The sequence below is a fragment of the Mustela putorius genome, unplaced genomic scaffold (genome assembly GCF_011764305.1).
Source record: "Mustela putorius furo isolate JIRA1106 unplaced genomic scaffold, ASM1176430v1.1 tig00000695_pilon_pilon_pilon, whole genome shotgun sequence".
NCBI lineage: Eukaryota > Metazoa > Chordata > Mammalia > Carnivora > Mustelidae > Mustela > Mustela putorius.
The window spans coordinates 6790633-6806276 of NW_025421447.1; the positions used below are offsets into that span (position 1 = coordinate 6790633).

At 64.7% G+C, this 15644-nt stretch overlaps 2 protein-coding genes across 14 annotated transcripts; one reads left to right on the forward strand and one right to left on the reverse strand.

Moving 5' to 3' along the window:
* Positions 1–26: 26 nt before the first annotated feature.
* NEURL4 (neuralized E3 ubiquitin protein ligase 4) lies at positions 27–11193 on the reverse strand. 6 transcript variants are annotated; one of them, XM_045083261.1, is made up of 29 exons: positions 10705–11193; positions 9507–9951; positions 9205–9270; positions 8754–9052; positions 8478–8589; positions 8306–8394; positions 7726–7798; positions 7348–7612; positions 6898–7079; positions 6497–6582; positions 6212–6374; positions 5924–6122; positions 5754–5830; positions 5585–5663; positions 5122–5291; positions 4897–5028; positions 4382–4527; positions 4069–4293; positions 3879–3977; positions 3630–3791; positions 3291–3455; positions 2641–2799; positions 2148–2327; positions 1982–2069; positions 1792–1899; positions 1495–1639; positions 1251–1363; positions 1009–1174; positions 27–672 (listed from the first exon to the last, which is right to left on the reverse strand). In XM_045083261.1, exons 1-29 carry the CDS (start codon positions 10984–10986, stop codon positions 468–470), a joined length of 4680 nt encoding a protein of 1559 aa, XP_044939196.1. In that variant the 5' UTR covers positions 10987–11193; the 3' UTR covers positions 27–467. The 6 variants fall into 6 exon arrangements, with proteins under 6 accessions (XP_044939196.1, XP_044939195.1, XP_044939194.1 ...); XM_045083260.1 differs by having other exon boundaries at positions 5116–5291; XM_045083259.1 differs by having other exon boundaries at positions 6216–6390.
* Positions 11194–11403: 210 nt separating this feature from the next.
* Positions 11404–15537, forward strand: LOC101691438. Of its 8 annotated transcripts, none has more exons than XM_045083267.1 (10): positions 11404–11548; positions 12445–12625; positions 12988–13095; positions 13232–13303; positions 13529–13617; positions 13714–13953; positions 14394–14639; positions 14731–14859; positions 15108–15251; positions 15401–15537. In XM_045083267.1, exons 2-10 carry the CDS (start codon positions 12600–12602, stop codon positions 15448–15450), a joined length of 1104 nt encoding a protein of 367 aa, XP_044939202.1. In that variant the 5' UTR covers positions 11404–11548; positions 12445–12599; the 3' UTR covers positions 15451–15537. The 8 variants fall into 8 exon arrangements, with proteins under 8 accessions (XP_044939202.1, XP_012915781.1, XP_044939203.1 ...); XM_013060327.2 differs by lacking the exon at positions 11404–11548 and adding an exon at positions 11719–11921 and having other exon boundaries at positions 12449–12625; XM_045083268.1 differs by lacking the exon at positions 11404–11548 and adding an exon at positions 11852–11921.
* The last annotated feature ends 107 nt before the right edge of the window (positions 15538–15644 follow it).

A 15644-nucleotide genomic window follows, 5' to 3' on the forward strand; every position in this document is an offset into this window, starting at 1 on the left:
GCGCGAGAGAGAGGCTGAGGCACGCGCACCGGGACGGCGTTTATTGGCTCCTTGGAACTCCGCGTCCGTAACAACTGTACAGAGGCCCACCTTCCCCGCGCCCGCCCTCCCCTCTCCGCCCGGCGGCCTGGGAAGCGGCGGCGGCTCCGGGGCGGGGCGCGGGGTCCGGGGGTGGGGTGCTCCTCGGGATTCACAGTAACAGGAACGAAAACGGAAATAAATTAAGTGACACGGGGGAGGGAGTCCGGGGAGTCGTGTTCCCCAAGACAGTGCATGAGGGGCGCTGCCGGGCCCCCAGCCCCGCGGGGGGCGTGCGCCCTGCACGCGGAGACGCGCTCCCCTTCCAGCGCGTGTCGGCCAGGCTCCGGGCGCGTCCGCCGGGAAGTCGGGCCGGGGTGTGGAGTCGGGCCAGCGGCACTCAGAGTCCGCGGGCCGGGGCCCCACTGTGCTTGTCGAGAGGCCGGCCCTCACTCCACCCGCACCAGCAGGGCATACAGGAGCGTGGCCCCCTTCTCCTTGGTCACCCACTCGAGTTCGGCGGGGCTGAAGTGCGGGTCGGGAGGTTCTCGGAGGGCGGCCGAAGGGGGCCCGGGAGTGTAGGAGCCGGGGCGCACGCACACCTGGAACGCCACCTGGGCCTGGTGCGTCCGCTGGGACTTGGGGTCCCGGAATCTGTTGGGCAAGGAGCAGAAAGCTGGCCGTGAGGAACTCGGGCTTCCTCCTCCCCCTGTGACCTGCACTGTGCCTCGGGGTCACACCCGCCTGCCACCGGTGGCTGGGCTCTGGCCGCCGTCTCCCCACCCGCCCGCCCGCTGGCCCCCTTCTCTAGGCCTCTGCTCAAAGCTTCTTCTTGAGGTGGCCCTGACCGTGCTCCAACAGCTGAGGGGGGCCCACTGCATTCACTGTTTTACTCCCGTAGTGCTAGTCACCTTCAAAGCTAACCATTCTAGAGTGTCCCGGTGGGAAGGCAGAGGGCAAGCTGTGGAGACCCCGCCCCCCTGTACTCACTGCACTTTGGATGCCAGGGTCTCAGCCCCAGCATACTGGAGGGAGGGGGAAAGCAGCACCGGAGGGGGCTGCTCCTCCCGTGGGGGTGCGCAGTTCTCCCCAGGCTCCTCAAACCCTACCCCGGGCTCGCCTTTCAAGGGCCGGCAGCTCAGGATGGAGGCGGTGCCTGTAGGGAAGCCAGGTCAGGAACATGCCTGGGGACCTGGGCCCGGCCCGCCCTGCCTCTGCTGGTCCCCGGATACCTGCTCCCAGCTCCCCTCGGTCCAGCACCCTCCTGACCGCTGCCACGTTGCTCCCATGATACGCCATGTGCCACTTCTTGGTCAGCGTCCCAGCTTCCAAGCGCGGATTCACCCTAGGATGGACCCAGGGGACACTGGACACAAGCAGCTGACTCACGGACACCATCCTCTGTCCCATGGGAGCCTCCCTCATCACTGGCGGAGCGAGTGCTAAGGGAGACACGCAATCCTGGCCTGAGAGTACCTGAGGTTGAACCTGCACCAGCCAAAGGGCAGCGCGTACTCCCGGGGGGGCTCCCCACGGCGCCTGTGGGCCTCGTCCCCTCGAAGCTTCCGGCAAGACTCACAGTAGCACAGGCTCCGCTTCGGAGGAGGGATGAAATAATCCTCTGCAGGAAAGGGAGAGGCAGTCGGCTGTGGCTCCCATCCCGGGTCTCCAGCACACAGCATCCCCTCCTCTCCCGCCGGTTCCTTGGGCTCCTGGCACGGCCCCACCCTGGCAGCAGGGAATGCGGCGGGTTCTGGGGGACCGGGGACTCACCGGGAAGCAATAGCAGTTCTTGGAAGCGGGAGCAAAGGGCATGGTACTCGCAGCTCTTCAGAGGGCCAGTGGCGGGCAGAGGGCCCCAGCACACACTCTCCTTGATGCCTGAGAGGGCGGAAGGGGGCAGGGTTGCAGGGGTAGCGGGGGCAGCGGGGCCACGCACCTGGGGATCTGGGGGCTGCCTCACCGTCCACCATGTCCGCCTTCTCCATGTCTCCCTGGGTACCAGCACTCTTCCCACTGGTAGCTCCCGGCTCGGGACTCACGATTGTCACCTGCAGGGGAGGCGTGATGAGGGAGACCCACACCTGCGCAACCTGGCGCCGCCTCCACCCTGCCGGCAGCCTGCTCACCTGCTCACACTGCCCGTAGAGGTCCACAAGCGCGTGGCAGGGCTGGGGCACGTCTGGCACAGCCACGCCCTGGTCTATCCCGTTCACGTGCAGGTGCAGCCCTCCAGAGCCATCCAGCCGCAGGCCCAGGATGGTGCCCTCAGGACACGTGTCCAGATTGGGCCCGAACTTCTCACAGATCTGGGGGGCGGGGAGGGAGACCTACTGTCTTCCCAGAGCTCAGACCACAGGTGGTGGCCACCCCTAGGTTCCGCTCCACTTCCGGCTGCCGGTGCCTGGGCCTTGCCTCCATGCTCACCCCCTGCCCAGGCTCTACCCGCCAACCGCCGGCCCCCCACAGCCACGCTCCCAACGGCAAGGACACAGGTGGCCTTGACAAGCCTGAGTCTAGATGATGACATGCTCTTGCTTACCCACTAGAGGGTTTCCCCACACAGCACTCCCGATAGCTGTGACCCCGCCCACCAGGGCCCTCCTGCCACCCCCCAGCCACCTTGAGACCGTTGTGGAAGATGCCACGGCCTCGCAGCAGCCAGGCCGCCCGCTTGAGGCCACAGGCTGACGCGGGGAAGTTGAGCCTCTCCGGCGGGCACGTGATGACGCCCAGGACTAGCGAAGATGTCCACTGTCGGTTCAGGGAGTCTATCCGCACCTGGGGGACAAGGTGACTACTACTCCCCAGTCACGGCCCCCTGCAAAGAAGCCACCCAGCGGCCCCGGGCAGGGAGGGGTGCTGTCCCTTCTGAGGCCGGAGGAACTGCAAACTGCAAATTCACTGGTTTCCTTCTCTGTGTCAGCCTTGATGCTGTTGCCCGGGCAAGGGTGCCTGTCCCCAGGGGCTGCCTTCAGCGGACTAAATCTTTTCATCTGTAGCAGAAAAGCCCCCTCCCTAGGCAAAGCCCTCCCGGCATGCACGTGCAGGGCCGCGCGTCTTTCTCGGGACTCTCCCAGTCCCTCACTACTGCTCCCCTCACCAGTCACAGGGAGGGGGACTTCCTGAGAATCGCTCTACAGATCCCACTGCGGGGTTCGGACCAAAGCCCCGGAAGCTCCTCTGGGGGTCTTGCCTCCACTCTGTCCTCAAATGGGGGGGCTTTCTCCAGGAGGGCTGGTCCCCAGGGACCCTGGGCAAGAGGAGCCCACCTGGACCAACAGCTGGGGAACCAGGGGCTGGCCGATGACGACAACGCCCTGGTTGTAGCTGGCCACCCGCGTGGCCGTGCGGTTCCCATTGGACAGGAGGATGTTCTTCCCGTGGTTTTCCAAAAACTCGAGGGCCATGGGCATAACGACCACTTGATTCTGGCCCTGGTGCAGAGGAGAGATGGCGCTGCCAGGGCCACCCATGCCAGGCCCGAGCCACCCCACCACAGGCATTTACACAGGGCTGGCGTCTATGCCTCTGCCCACCAGGGTGGAATCAGAGAACCCCAGAGCACCCTGGTGTCTCCCGGCTCCCTACGCCCCGCCGCGGTCTCTCACCTGCAGGCCGTGCTCCTCCCCGTCGCCGTCCTCCTCGCCTTCGCTGCCAGTGTCCGAACTGGGAGAAGGCGGCTGGGTGCCCTCTGGCTCCTCCAGCCGCGTGGAGCTCACGACAGACACGCTCCGTACCGGCCCGTAGAGATCCAGCACGGCCCACACGTTCTGGGGACACGCACACGACAGGGGAGTCAGACCCCCGTGGGGGGCCTCAAGCCTGCTCCGCAAAACCAAGAAACAGCTCAGACTGACCTTAGCGATGCCAGTGGCCGCAGGCCCCATGTCCTCTCCGTCCACCAGGATGTGCATTGTGTCGTCGGCACCCCGACGGATGCCCACACGGCTCCCCACCTGGGACCCAGAGCAGATGAGCCCAGAGGCTCGGCCCACAGCCCCCTCCGACACCCCCGCCCCTGCCCCCGCCGGGAGCCGGCTGCCTCACCCCCAGCCTCTCGAGGTTCCGGCCATAGTTCATCCTCTGGAGCTGCCCGTCGCGCCTCACTTCACAGCTGGTCACCATCCAGGTGGTCTTTGACCGCAGCTCAGGCAGAGAGGGAGGCAGCCCTGGGCCGCCGGCTGTGCCAGGCCCTGTCTCCCCCGGTGCTAGTGTGGTCAGCCCCAGGCGGAGGGAGCCCGCCCACTTCTCGTCCAGCTCCTCCACCTTCACCTGATGGACAGAGAGCACGGGGCTGCCACAGGTGCAGTGACAGGCAGCAGCAGCAGCCTGGCCCTGCGGCAGCAAGCCCACCACCCACCTCGAAGACCTCCTCCGTCTTGAGCTCCTTGGTGCTGAAGACAAGGCCGTGAGCGTAGCCGGCCGCGCGCACCGCCCTCGTGCCGTCCTCCTCCAGAGTGACATTCTTGCCACAAGAGCTGTGGAAGCGGTGAGCCACACCGGCCACTGCGGAAAGACGGGATCCCCGGAAGGGGCAGCATGGGGGCTGCAGGCTCCAGAAAGGACCGGGCACAGGGCTTTCAGGTGAAACAGGAAGTTGCCCTAAAAGGCCCCCTTGGCTGTGGCTTCTTGGACGCCTCTCCCTGAAGGGAGACCCGTTTCCAAAGCAGACGGGTCCCATTGTTGGGTGCAGGGTGGGGGGCGGGGGAGGTGCCCAGTCCACGCTCCAGCCCCTCCCTACTTCCTGGGGGCGTCCCACCCTGGCTCCCTCCCTCCCTGCCCTTGTTCCCTGCCCAGTCTGCTGCTGCTGGCCGCCCCCCTCCACCCCCACCGGGGAAGCAGAGCCCACCCGTCTGCCCTCCCCGCCAGCTGAACCTGGGGAGTGCAGGGGGAAGGACTTCTCGGTGGCGGTGTTGCTGGTCGCCAGGCTGTTGTCCATGGGGCCGGTGGCGTTGGTGATGGACACCTGGACACACTGGCCATAGAGATCCACCACTGCGTACACGTCTGGGTGGAGGAGGAAAGGGTCAGGGGCCAGCTGGCCCGGGCGGGGCCGGCAGGAGGCTGACAGGCCAAGCGCCACCGAGCAGTCACCTTTACCCGGGGGCAAGCCTGAGCAGGCGGCGCCCTGGTCCTGGCCGTTGATGAAGTAGTGCAGGTCACCCTTGGCCGTGCGCATCATGCCGATGCGCGCGCCCGTGCCCAGTGCGTCCAAGTCGCAGCCGTAGTTGTTGCGCATGGTGTTCCCGTCCTGCATGATGGCCGTGCCGCTGCGGGGTGAAACGCACGGGCCGCTGAGCGCCCCACTCCGGGCCTCGGACTGGGACCTCAGCTTGGGGTTGGAGACCCAGTCCTGCGTCCCAGCCCTCTGGGATCCCCCCGCAGGGGTGCCGCCGGAGCACACGAGCGGAGGCGGGAGGGCTGGCCAGCGGCAAGGGGCGGGGGCAGCCACCCCCACAGGCTTGTCCTCGTCTGCGGCCACCGCAGGCCCCACACCTGGCCCCCTGTGCCCTCACCGGCGCCACCCAGCCTGCCCGGCCGCCCCTGAGCTCAGGAGCCAAACCTCAGCATCCAGGTGTCGTAGTCGATGTCTGTCATGGTGTTGGGAAACTCGAGGTCCTCCGGCCGAATAGCAGTCACCCCTAGGAGGAGGCCGGCGGGGGTCAGAGCCAAGCCCCCGGCAACAGGCAGCCCGCCCCACTCTGGCACACACACATGCCCGTGCCTCTCACCAGCCTCAATGGAGCCTGACCAGCGGTCCACCATCTTCTGAATGACAATCTCGAACAGCTCTCCGTCCCGCAGGGCCCTGCCAGGGACACGGTGGCCATCAGACGGGCCCCGCGCGGGTGGCCGAGGCCAGGCAGCGGGAGGCGGGGGCCGAGCCAGCACTGACACTGACCGGTTGGAGATGACAATGGCATCGTTGAACTCGCTGCGGCAGTTGTGGCGGAGTGCTGTGCGGCCCCCATTGGTGATGACGGCGTTACTGCCGTGCAGCTGGTGGAAGCGCAGGTCGGAGCCCCCGGCGCCTGACGATGGGGAGCTGGGGGACACCTGGTTGTTCCCTTCAGGGAGCGGCTCAGGCACGGGGGGCACTTCTGGGAGAGGAGATGGAGCACGTGAGGCTGCAGTGGTCTCTGAGGCCCCCTGAGGCCACCCCCCGCCCGGCCCCGGCCCTGGCCCTCACCCACGTCGTCCACAATGGTGGCCTGGGCTGCCTGGCCATACAGGTCCACGACAGCGTAGACGCCCGGGGGCACGTTCCAGGCTGCAGGGCCCTGAGTCATCCCGTTGACAAAGAAGTGCAGAGTCCCATCCTCCCGCCGCACCACGCCCACCGTGTCCCCTGCCTTGGAAGAAGGGGGGCTGGAGTGAGGAGTCAGGCAGAGTTCCGGGGGGGGCTGGTCCGACGGCAGCCCCGCCTGCCCCACTCCCTGCGCGCCGCACCCCGGCGGTGCCCCCACTCTCCCACCTTGAGGCGGTCCAGGTTGTGCCCATATTCGTCTAAGATGGTCGTCCCGTTGTGCATCACCCCGTTCCCGGTCATCATCCACGTCCCTAGGGCGACAAGGAGTGGTAGAGGACATGAGCGGGAACCAGGGCTCCACTATGCTGCACAGCAGTCCCCATGTCTCTCCTCAAGGCTGCTGGCCCAGCCTGCCCTGTGTGAGGTCAGCTCTCTTCCCAGGGCCGGGCAAGAAAAATGCACGTCCCTGTACCCCACAGGCCCAGTCCACATGGCAGCGCTCCGCCCCTAAAACAGTAGTCACCAGTAGGATCAGGAACGACCCAGCTGGGGACCCAGTGTCAGGGCTCTGGGGACAGCTCCCTCCCTGGGACCCTCTCCTGGCCCTGCCCTTCCTGGGAGCTCACCAGAGCGCAGGTTGGTCATGGTGGAGGGCAGCTGGAGGTAGGCGGGGTTGTGGGTGGTGACCCCAATCTCAATGGAGCCAGCCCACTTGTCCACCATCTTGTCTATGCGCACCTGGAACACCTCTCCATCCCGCAGGGCCCGACTGCTCAGCACCACGCCGTGGTTGAAGTCATCGGTGGCACTGAGGACAGCGAACGGGGACTCAGGTATGAACCCGCTCTCTGAGCATGCCCAACTTAGCCAGCGATGCCTGCCTGATGCTCACTGCTTGAAGTCAACCAGAGAAACTCCACTCTCCGCAAGGCTCCCTGCTCGCTGGTGCGAGGCTCCCAGCTCGCCGGCCCGAGCTCCCCAGGTCAGAATCCCTCCGCCTCTTGTTTCTCCACCCCCCGCCCCCCAATCCCAACAGAGCCCCTTCTGCAGGCTTCTCCCCACCCCATGGGCCATACTGGGGCCTCAGGGCAGTGCGTCCCTCGTGGGTGATAGCTGCCTTCTGCCCGCAGTTGGGGTGGAAAAGCAGGCGCTCCGGCTCAGCCTGGGCGGTGGGGGCGGCGCGGCGGAGGGCACCCTCTGGAGACAGTGCCCGCAGGATGGCATTGTTCCGGCGCAGGCGGTCGCTGTGGTTGTTGTTATGGACGATGGTCACCTTCACGGCCATCCCGTACAAGTCCACCACACCGTACACCACTGGGGGCGTCAGTGGGGTAGCCACGCCTGGGTGGGGGGGAAAGAGGGGGGAACAACATCAAAGAGAGGCAGAACGAGGAGGTCCGGAGTCCCCGCCCCCAAAAGCCAGGGCCGGTGGCCGGCTCTGGGCGTCCCCTCACCCTGGTCAATGCCGTTAATGAAGAAGTGTAGGGCAGAGTTGGACTTCCTCGTGAGGCCAATGTGGTCACCTTCCTAGCCAAAGGAGAAAAACAAAGGTCTCGTATGCATTCCCCCTTCAGGCTCCAGGCTTGTCCTGCCCCCCAGGCCGCAGGGGAACGGCTGCAAAGATGCCGCAGTCCCGAGCCCCCAGAACGCTCCCGACTCCCGCCCGGTGAAGCCACCTTATAAATAAACGTCACCTCGTCCACCTCTCCAAACAGTTTACAAAACGCTAACGGGCTCAGCTGAGACATTAGAAGAATATAGGAAAAAAAAATACACCGTACCAGCGACAACCCTCGAGCTTCTCACCTCGGGTCACTGCCCCACAGCCACACGGTGAGAGAGTGTGACCCCCTGACTCCCCAGATCTGCAAACCTAACCATCGGACAACCCCACCTTCTCAAAAAGAAACTTCAGGTGAGAGGGGAGAGGCCTTGCTCTAGGCCACAGCAGAGACCATGCAGCCTGGGCAGGGAAGTGGGGGATGAGGCAGCCCCAGAGAGGGGGCCCCCACGCTGCACCCTGCCCCCCCTCACCTGCAGCTCATCCAGACTGAACTCACAGTACTCCCGGCGAGTGCCCTTGCCGTTGGTCAAGATCCCGCAGCCGCTCATCATGATGGTGCCTAGAGGAAGGGGGGACAGCCCAGCTAGAGCCCCGGCGGCCCTCACCCGAGGAAGGGGCCTCCGCCCTGTGGGGGGCTGGTACCTGACTGCAGGTTGGTCATGGTAGCTGGGTACTCAAGGTTGTTGGGGTTGTGGGTGGTGACACCGATCTCAATGGAGCCCGACCACTTGTCTACGAGCTTGTCGATGCGAATCTTGGGGGGAGTGACAGCAGGAAGGGGGAGATGCGGAGGGTAAATGCCGAGAAGAGACCCTCAGACTGTTCTCTGCCCGCCCCCACCCTGCCCCCATCAAGGATCAAGCCTGTCTTTGGGTCCCAGAGGGCGGGGTGCCAGCCAGCACCCAGCAGCTCGCACACCTCGAACATCTCGTTGTCCCGCAGGGGACGGTTGGTCATGACCACCCCGTTGTTGAACTCATCCAGGGGCCGGCGGCGCTCGGCGGTCTTATTGTTGTTGCTTAGTTTGATGAGCGTCCCGCACTTCTCGTGAAAGAGCAGGGCATCGTTGGAAGTGAGGACGGGCGAGGTGGCGGCACCGCCAGACCCCAGTCCTTCCCCTGCCGGCGGGGAGCTCAGGTTCACATTTAGGAGCCCCCCGTTGTAGGCAGACAGGATGGCGTTGCCCACCACCTCGGAGAGCTCCATGCTGGCAAAGTCTGCGGCAGTGGGATGGGGGGGGGGGAGCTGGAATGAGGCGCTACCTCCTCAGGCTCGCCACTCTCCCCCTAGCCTTCTCCTGAGGCCCCTCCCCTCGCCTCGTCCACCTCACTTCCCGCTCCCCTGCCCGAAGCCTCCCAGAAGCCCTCACCATTATGCGACTCAAGGCTGTTAGGAAACGTCTCCGGCCGGGCCTGCGCTGGGGACACCATGAAGGCTGGGGACCAGGAGGGATGGGAGGGGAATAAGGGTTCAGCCCCTGCTGCAGGGCCCACAGCCAGGAGACCCCTCTCCTCTCTCTAGCCCCTGCTTTCCCCTTCAACAGACTGGGGCGGGAGGGGGGGGATGTCTGAGTGACCCTGCTCACACCCAGCCTCATTTGCCACTATGTCTCTCCCGTTCCTTCAGCCATTCCCTCTGCCCCACCCCTCCACCACTGCCCTGTATTCTCACCTTCATCCCCGGAGGTCCCCTGTTCCGTCAAGGCGGAATCTTCGGGGGGTGTGGAAGGCTCGAGGGGAGGTGCGGGGATGGGAGTAGGGGGGCTGAAACCTGGCTCAGGGGGCAGCACGGTGATCTGGGTGCACTTGCCATAAAGGTCCACGACGGCCCAGACACGAGCGGGAAGGCCCGTGGCGGCCACTCCGCAATCCCGCCCGTTCACCCAGAGCCGCAGCTCCCCAGCAGCTGTGCGCTCCACGCCCACACGGTCCCCTTCCCCAAGCTGGTCCAGGTCCTGCCCATACTCCTCCAGCACAGAACGTCCGTCCCTCAACACCGAGCAGCCTGACACCACCCATGAGCCCCCCTTTAGTCCTGTGGCGCTGCTGGGGAAGTCCAGCACGCTGGGGTCCAGTGCCGTCACCCCGATCTCGATGGAGCCACTCCAGGAGTTGACCTGTGATAAGGGCGGTGGACAGAGGCTCAGGATGGGCCCCCATAGGTCTCCCACCACTAGGAACCCACATGTCCCAGACCACTGTGTCCCCCTCTTCCCACATCTCTGGGCAACTAACTGGCTTTTCTCTCTGGAGACGTGAAGCAGTGATCTCTGTGACTCCTCAGCCACCGGATTCCCAGCTCTCCACGCCCACACTCCCTGCTCTGGGGTCCCACTCCCCTCAGCCCGCCGAGTCTCTCCTAGGCTCGCGCTGCATTCACAGTCCACCTCTTCCCCATCGCACCTCTGCGCACCTGGCCTCTTCACCAAGGCACACACAGCGCGCGCACACCTCCCTCTCCCCGTGTCTCTCTTCACCCATCCTTCCCCGGGAGCGTATCCGCCAGTGGTTGGTCCTTCCCTGCTTCTCTCCTCCCTTCCCATCACATCCCTGACATCCCTCCATCCTCCACCTCCTGGGACGATCCGGGAGATCTGGTCCCTAACCGTTCCTGGGGACGAAGCCCGGCGTCCCTGCCCTGCCCCTGGGTCTTGAGGAAACGCCAGCTGTCCTCGTCCCTTTTCCCGTGAGAGCGAACGTTTCTTCTCCGTGCTCCCCTCCCGCCCGTCGCCTGGTGCCCAGTGCCCCGCAGGTCGGTGCCCTCTCGGCAGCCGTCGATGCGAGCCAGCCTGACTGTCCGGCCCCGTGTCTGCCGCTCTCCCCTCCCACCAGCCTCCCCCTATCTCGGTTCCGCCGGCCCCGCTCCGCACCTTGCGGTCGATGCGGACGGTGAAGACGCGTCCATCGCGCAAGGGCTCCCGGCTCAACACCAGCCCGTGGTTAAACTCCTGGCCCGGCTGCTGCCGCCGCGCTGTACGCCCACAGGCCGACAGGCTCACCAGGCGCCCAGTGCGCGGGTGCAGCTCCCCGCCGCTGCCCAGACCCCCGCCAGACCCCGGCCCTGCGCCGCTCCCGCCGGGGCCCCCACCCCCACCCGGCCCCGGCCCGGGGCCTCCCCCAGAGCCCCCACTCCCACCCGACCCCGCCGCCATTGCCGCTGACACCGGGGCCGCGCGACAGCCGCGCTTGGCGGCACCGTGGCAACCGCGGTGCACAGACACCCGGAGGGAACAGGACTCGGGGCTGGGGCCGGGAATGCTTTACGGCACTGCCGGGCGACGGCGCATCCCCGGCTGGGGAATTAATGACCGCCGCGGTGGGAACGGAAGGACGACGGGGTCGGGCGGGCTTGCTTTACGGCACAACGAGGTGACGGAGTGGGCCCGACAGCCGTGCAGACGGGGCAGGGAGCTTTTGCGACAGCGGTAGAAACGACGGCCGCAGGCGTCTTTACGACGCAGGGGATGCTGCCCCCCCCTTCAGCTTTGCGACAGCGGCCCCGCCGGCCCCGCCCTCGCCGAGGCAGGCGATTCCTAGAGATGGTCGTTTTCCGGCGAGGCGGGAGCAAGTGTCCCCTCCGCTGCGCCTACTGCGGGCGGGAGCGTGGCGTCCGTGGGATTCGGAGAAGAGACCCTGTAGTTAACGCATGAAAACCTCGGCCCCCCGCACCTCGAGAGCGCACGTTTCGCGACAGTGTTGCCACGCCTCCACTTGGTATCTCCCCTCCCGTGAGAGGCAAAGCCGGCTGGCTTAGGGGGGATACAAGGCCCGCGGCATTTCTAAGGAAGCCCACCTTGAACTCCCATCCAGCCAAACCCTTAAGTCCTAAGGCCGCGGACAGAGTCCAGCAAAACCCTGGCCGCGGCGGTCTCCTGCGACGGCTGATGGTCTGCCCCCAAACCCCAGCTCTCGAGCTAGCTCCCGGCCCGACCCCGAGCTCGCGCGGAGGTGGGAGGGCTGTGACGTCACAACCAGGCTTCTCCGCCCCGAACAAGGACCCTGATTGTGATTGGATAATGCGGATGAAGGCGGTGATGGGGAAGAAGGGCGGGAACAAATCCCAGAGACAAAGAAAGAAGGCCTTTGGGTGGGACACAAAGGGAGGGGCCCCGGCCCGAGGTCCCTCTATAAAGCTTGATTCCGGGGCCGCGGCTTTAGGGAGCAGAGCGGACGGATACCCGGGCTTCGGCCCGATGGTCCCCAGCCCGCTGCGGTGGGGGCGGGGCCTCGGGGCGGGGCCAAGTTGAACCGGGAGGCGGGGCGGGGCCGCTGACAGCGGTCCCCGGGTGGGGCCATGGAGAGGCGGGAGGCTCCGGGGGCTGCTGGCGGCCTCCGCGGGGAATCCCCGGGAGCGGCACCCAAGGGTGTGCCAGAAAGAGTCGGAGCGGAGGCGGCCGACGCCGGGCCGCCGTCCGGGGTGGTCCCGTCTCAGGGTTCTGGGCCCTCCCCGCACTCCGGGGAAATCGTAACTTGCGCTTCTGGTTCTAGCCGGCCCACCGGGGGGGTAGCTGTCCTCGGTTCGGGGCCCCACTGGCCCCCGGGGGAGGTTGCGAGCCTCAGCGCCGGGTCCGGGGCACACCCTGACGGATTACCTGCCCCCTTCCCTGAAGCCAGTGTGTGCGGGACCTGCAGCCCCGGGTCGGGGGGCTCTGGGGTGTACAGCTGGGAATGCAGTCCATCGCGCTCCGGGTCAACCTGCTTGAACCTCCACAAACCTTGTGAGGACTGGCCCCGCAGCATCCTAAAGACCAGCACCACCATCCTGATGCAGAAATCCCTTAGCGCTGACAAGTACGGAATCCAGCTCGGCGGCTCCCGGCGCGGAGCCCCGAGGGAGGGGTGCCGGACACTGGCGGGGGCGGAGCTCGGGGAGGGGGTGGAGTCCCGACAACCTGGAAGCCGGGACGGCACAGGGCCACTGGGTGGGAAACCCGAGGTCCCGGGCCTTGCGGAGAGCAGCGAGTGCCCCGTCCACGCTGGCTACACGGTGCGTGCAGATCATTGGGTGTAATCCCGATCCCCAGGCTCCTCTGCCTCGGACACGACGAGAGGGTACAAGGAAAAGGTTTTGAATGAAGGAATGAGGGAGGGCTGTAAGGAGGAGGCCGCCGGGAAGTTTCCTCCCCATTTCTTGTGTCTTTCCCCTACTCCAGGAAAAAGGCCCAGCGGTGGGATGAAATGAACATCCTGGCCACCTACCACCCCGCTGACAAGGATTATGGGTTTATGAAGGTGGATGAGCCCAGCACCCCCTACCACAGGTGTGGAGCCCGCAGCCCTAGCCTTCAGCCCAGACCCTTCACTATTCAAAGGGGGTTTGGGGAGGCAGAGAGGTCTCAGGGACTGGATACTGCCTGGTGCCCCCCCTCTCAGCCCTGCTCCTTCCCTCCGCTGCAGGCTGCAGGACAGCGATGAGGACATGCCTGGGGCGGTCTCTCACACAGTGACTCCCCAGGCGCTGGCTGAAAGGTGAGAGGCCCACCAGATATCAGTAGGGATGTGGGGCCTCTTCCTTCCTCCACCCCTGGGGTCAGAGCCCCCTCTGCTTTTTGGCCACCAGAATGGGAAGAACTTCAATTCCTATCAGGACTGACCAAGGCCAAGGTGGGAGAGAGCAAGGCAGCGAGTCCTCATCTACCACCTGCCCCCCTTGTCCTCTCCCCTTGGGTGCCAACTAGTCTCCTTCCCCTTCAGGTTTGCAACAATGGACAATTTCTACCCCAAGGTCCTGCGGTACCGTAATAAGAGAAGCTCAGAGTCTTCAGACATCTTTTCCAAGACACGTGAGATGAGGGGTCGGGGCTGAGTGGAAAGGGGAGGCAGAGTGAACCCTCGGCAGGAGCCTGGCAGGAAAGCCCAGCTCTTACCATGGCCCACAGACTCCAGTGATTTTGACAAGCACCGAAAGTCGCACTATGATGAGGGAAAGTTCCTCAAGGCTCAGAAAAGCCTTCCCTTCAGTAAAAACAAGCCCTGCCATGGGGCTCGCTCCAGTCTGGGCAGCGGTAGTCAGGTCATGGAGCCCAGGCCTGTGGAGAGAGGCCGGATGGGAGGACTGACCGGAGAAGTCCAAGATGAGATTTGTCTGGTGACCAGGAACCACATCCCAGAAGTCAAGGGTTAGCCCTGGGTCTTGAGAGGGAGGTGATGGGAGGCAAGCCCAGGGAAGACAGAAAGCAGCTGGGGGCGTCTGGGTGACTCAGTGGGTTAAAACCTCTGCCTTTGGCTCAGGTCATGGTCTCAGGGTTCTGGGATCAAGCCCTACATCGGGCTCTCTGCTCGGCAGGGAGCCTGCTTTCCTTCCTCTCTCTCTGCCTGCCTCTCTGCCTACTTGTGATCTCTGTCTGTCCAATAAATAAATAAAATCTTTTTTTTAATAAATAAAATCTTTAAATAAAAAAAAGAAAGAAAGCAAGCAACTGGGGTGGGGTCCTCAGCACGACCTTCAGGAAGCCCGAGAAAGGTGTGGGGGACGGAGAGCTCGCTGGGGTTTCCTAACATGGGAGAAGGGCATAGAATGGAGATGAGAACCCAGGGCCTGAGCTTCTCCCCTGTGCAGGGGGGGCTCTTATGGACACCTGTGGATCCCTGGATGCCCCAGGCAGCTGGAAGACTCAGCGTGATTGGGATGACTCCTCAGATCCCCCTACCTTCAGAAACCCATCCCTGCCTTCAGCCACCGTCGTGTGGGACCAGGACGTTGATCAGCAGCGCAAGGAGTATTATAGCAAGGGAAGGTACCTCAGATGCTCTCCCCACCCAGAGCTTGAGGAGGACACAGAAGACGAGCCCGAGCAGCGGGACAGTGAGAGCCGGCGGGGTCAGCCCGGGGCAGGGGGTGCCAACAACCAACAGACTTGAGGGGTGCCCCAACCTTGACCCCCTGATCCTGCCAGGCTCTGCAGATTTTAACTGGGTGATTGAGAGTCCCACAGGCACTGAGATCCGTCTACTGGAGCACACAGAAAGCCCCGTTCAGGATCCCCAGGCCTCCGAGGAGTCCCTGGCAGGGACATCGCAGCCTGGTGAGGGCACTGGGCCACAAGGCTTGGCTCTTGGCCAGCTCCCATCCCCCCAACCGCCCTTCTTTGCATACCAGGGTAGATCGCAACAGATGCCAAGAGCGGCCTCAAGCATCCTGGTGTGCAAGGCCCAAGTTGTACAGAGAGGAACCGGGGAGGCTCAGAAGGGACGGGAACCCCCTCTAGCTTGGGACTACCCGCTGGCCCCATGCCTCCTCCCTGACTCCTCTCTGCCACTCCCCACATTGCAGGGTCTGCCCTATCCTCCAAAGACAGAGCAGAGTCAGGCTGGTGTCAGTGGGTGATATCCAAGGGGCTCGACTGGCGAAACCCAGAAAGCTTGGAGAAGGAACTTGGAAGCAGCCCACACTCTACACACCAAAACCAGTGCAGATGTGAGCCTGGGCAGGGGTGAGGGGCTGCCTGCGCTGGCCAAGGAGGGAGAGGGCCTGAGTGGGTAGCTTCTACAGAGTTTCAGGGAGGCAGGGGCCAGATCTCCCACCTGTTACAAGACAGCCAGTGACCCATTCCTTTCTCCGTCCAGATGAAACCCTGCAGATTCGATGGACACAGGAGGAGGAAAGCAGACAATAAAAACTGTAGCCAGCCTGGGGTGAGATGGGGGCCAGCGTCTCCCAGGCCTCACCCCTTCCAGGTGGACAATAAAGAGAAGTGCAGGAGCCTGGGTGCTGTGACTTGTTCACGTTGGATGGGCCTGCTCAGTCACCGAGGACAGGGGAGGAGGGAGGGACCTCCACACACAGGAAACCACAGTGAGCAGAGCAGAG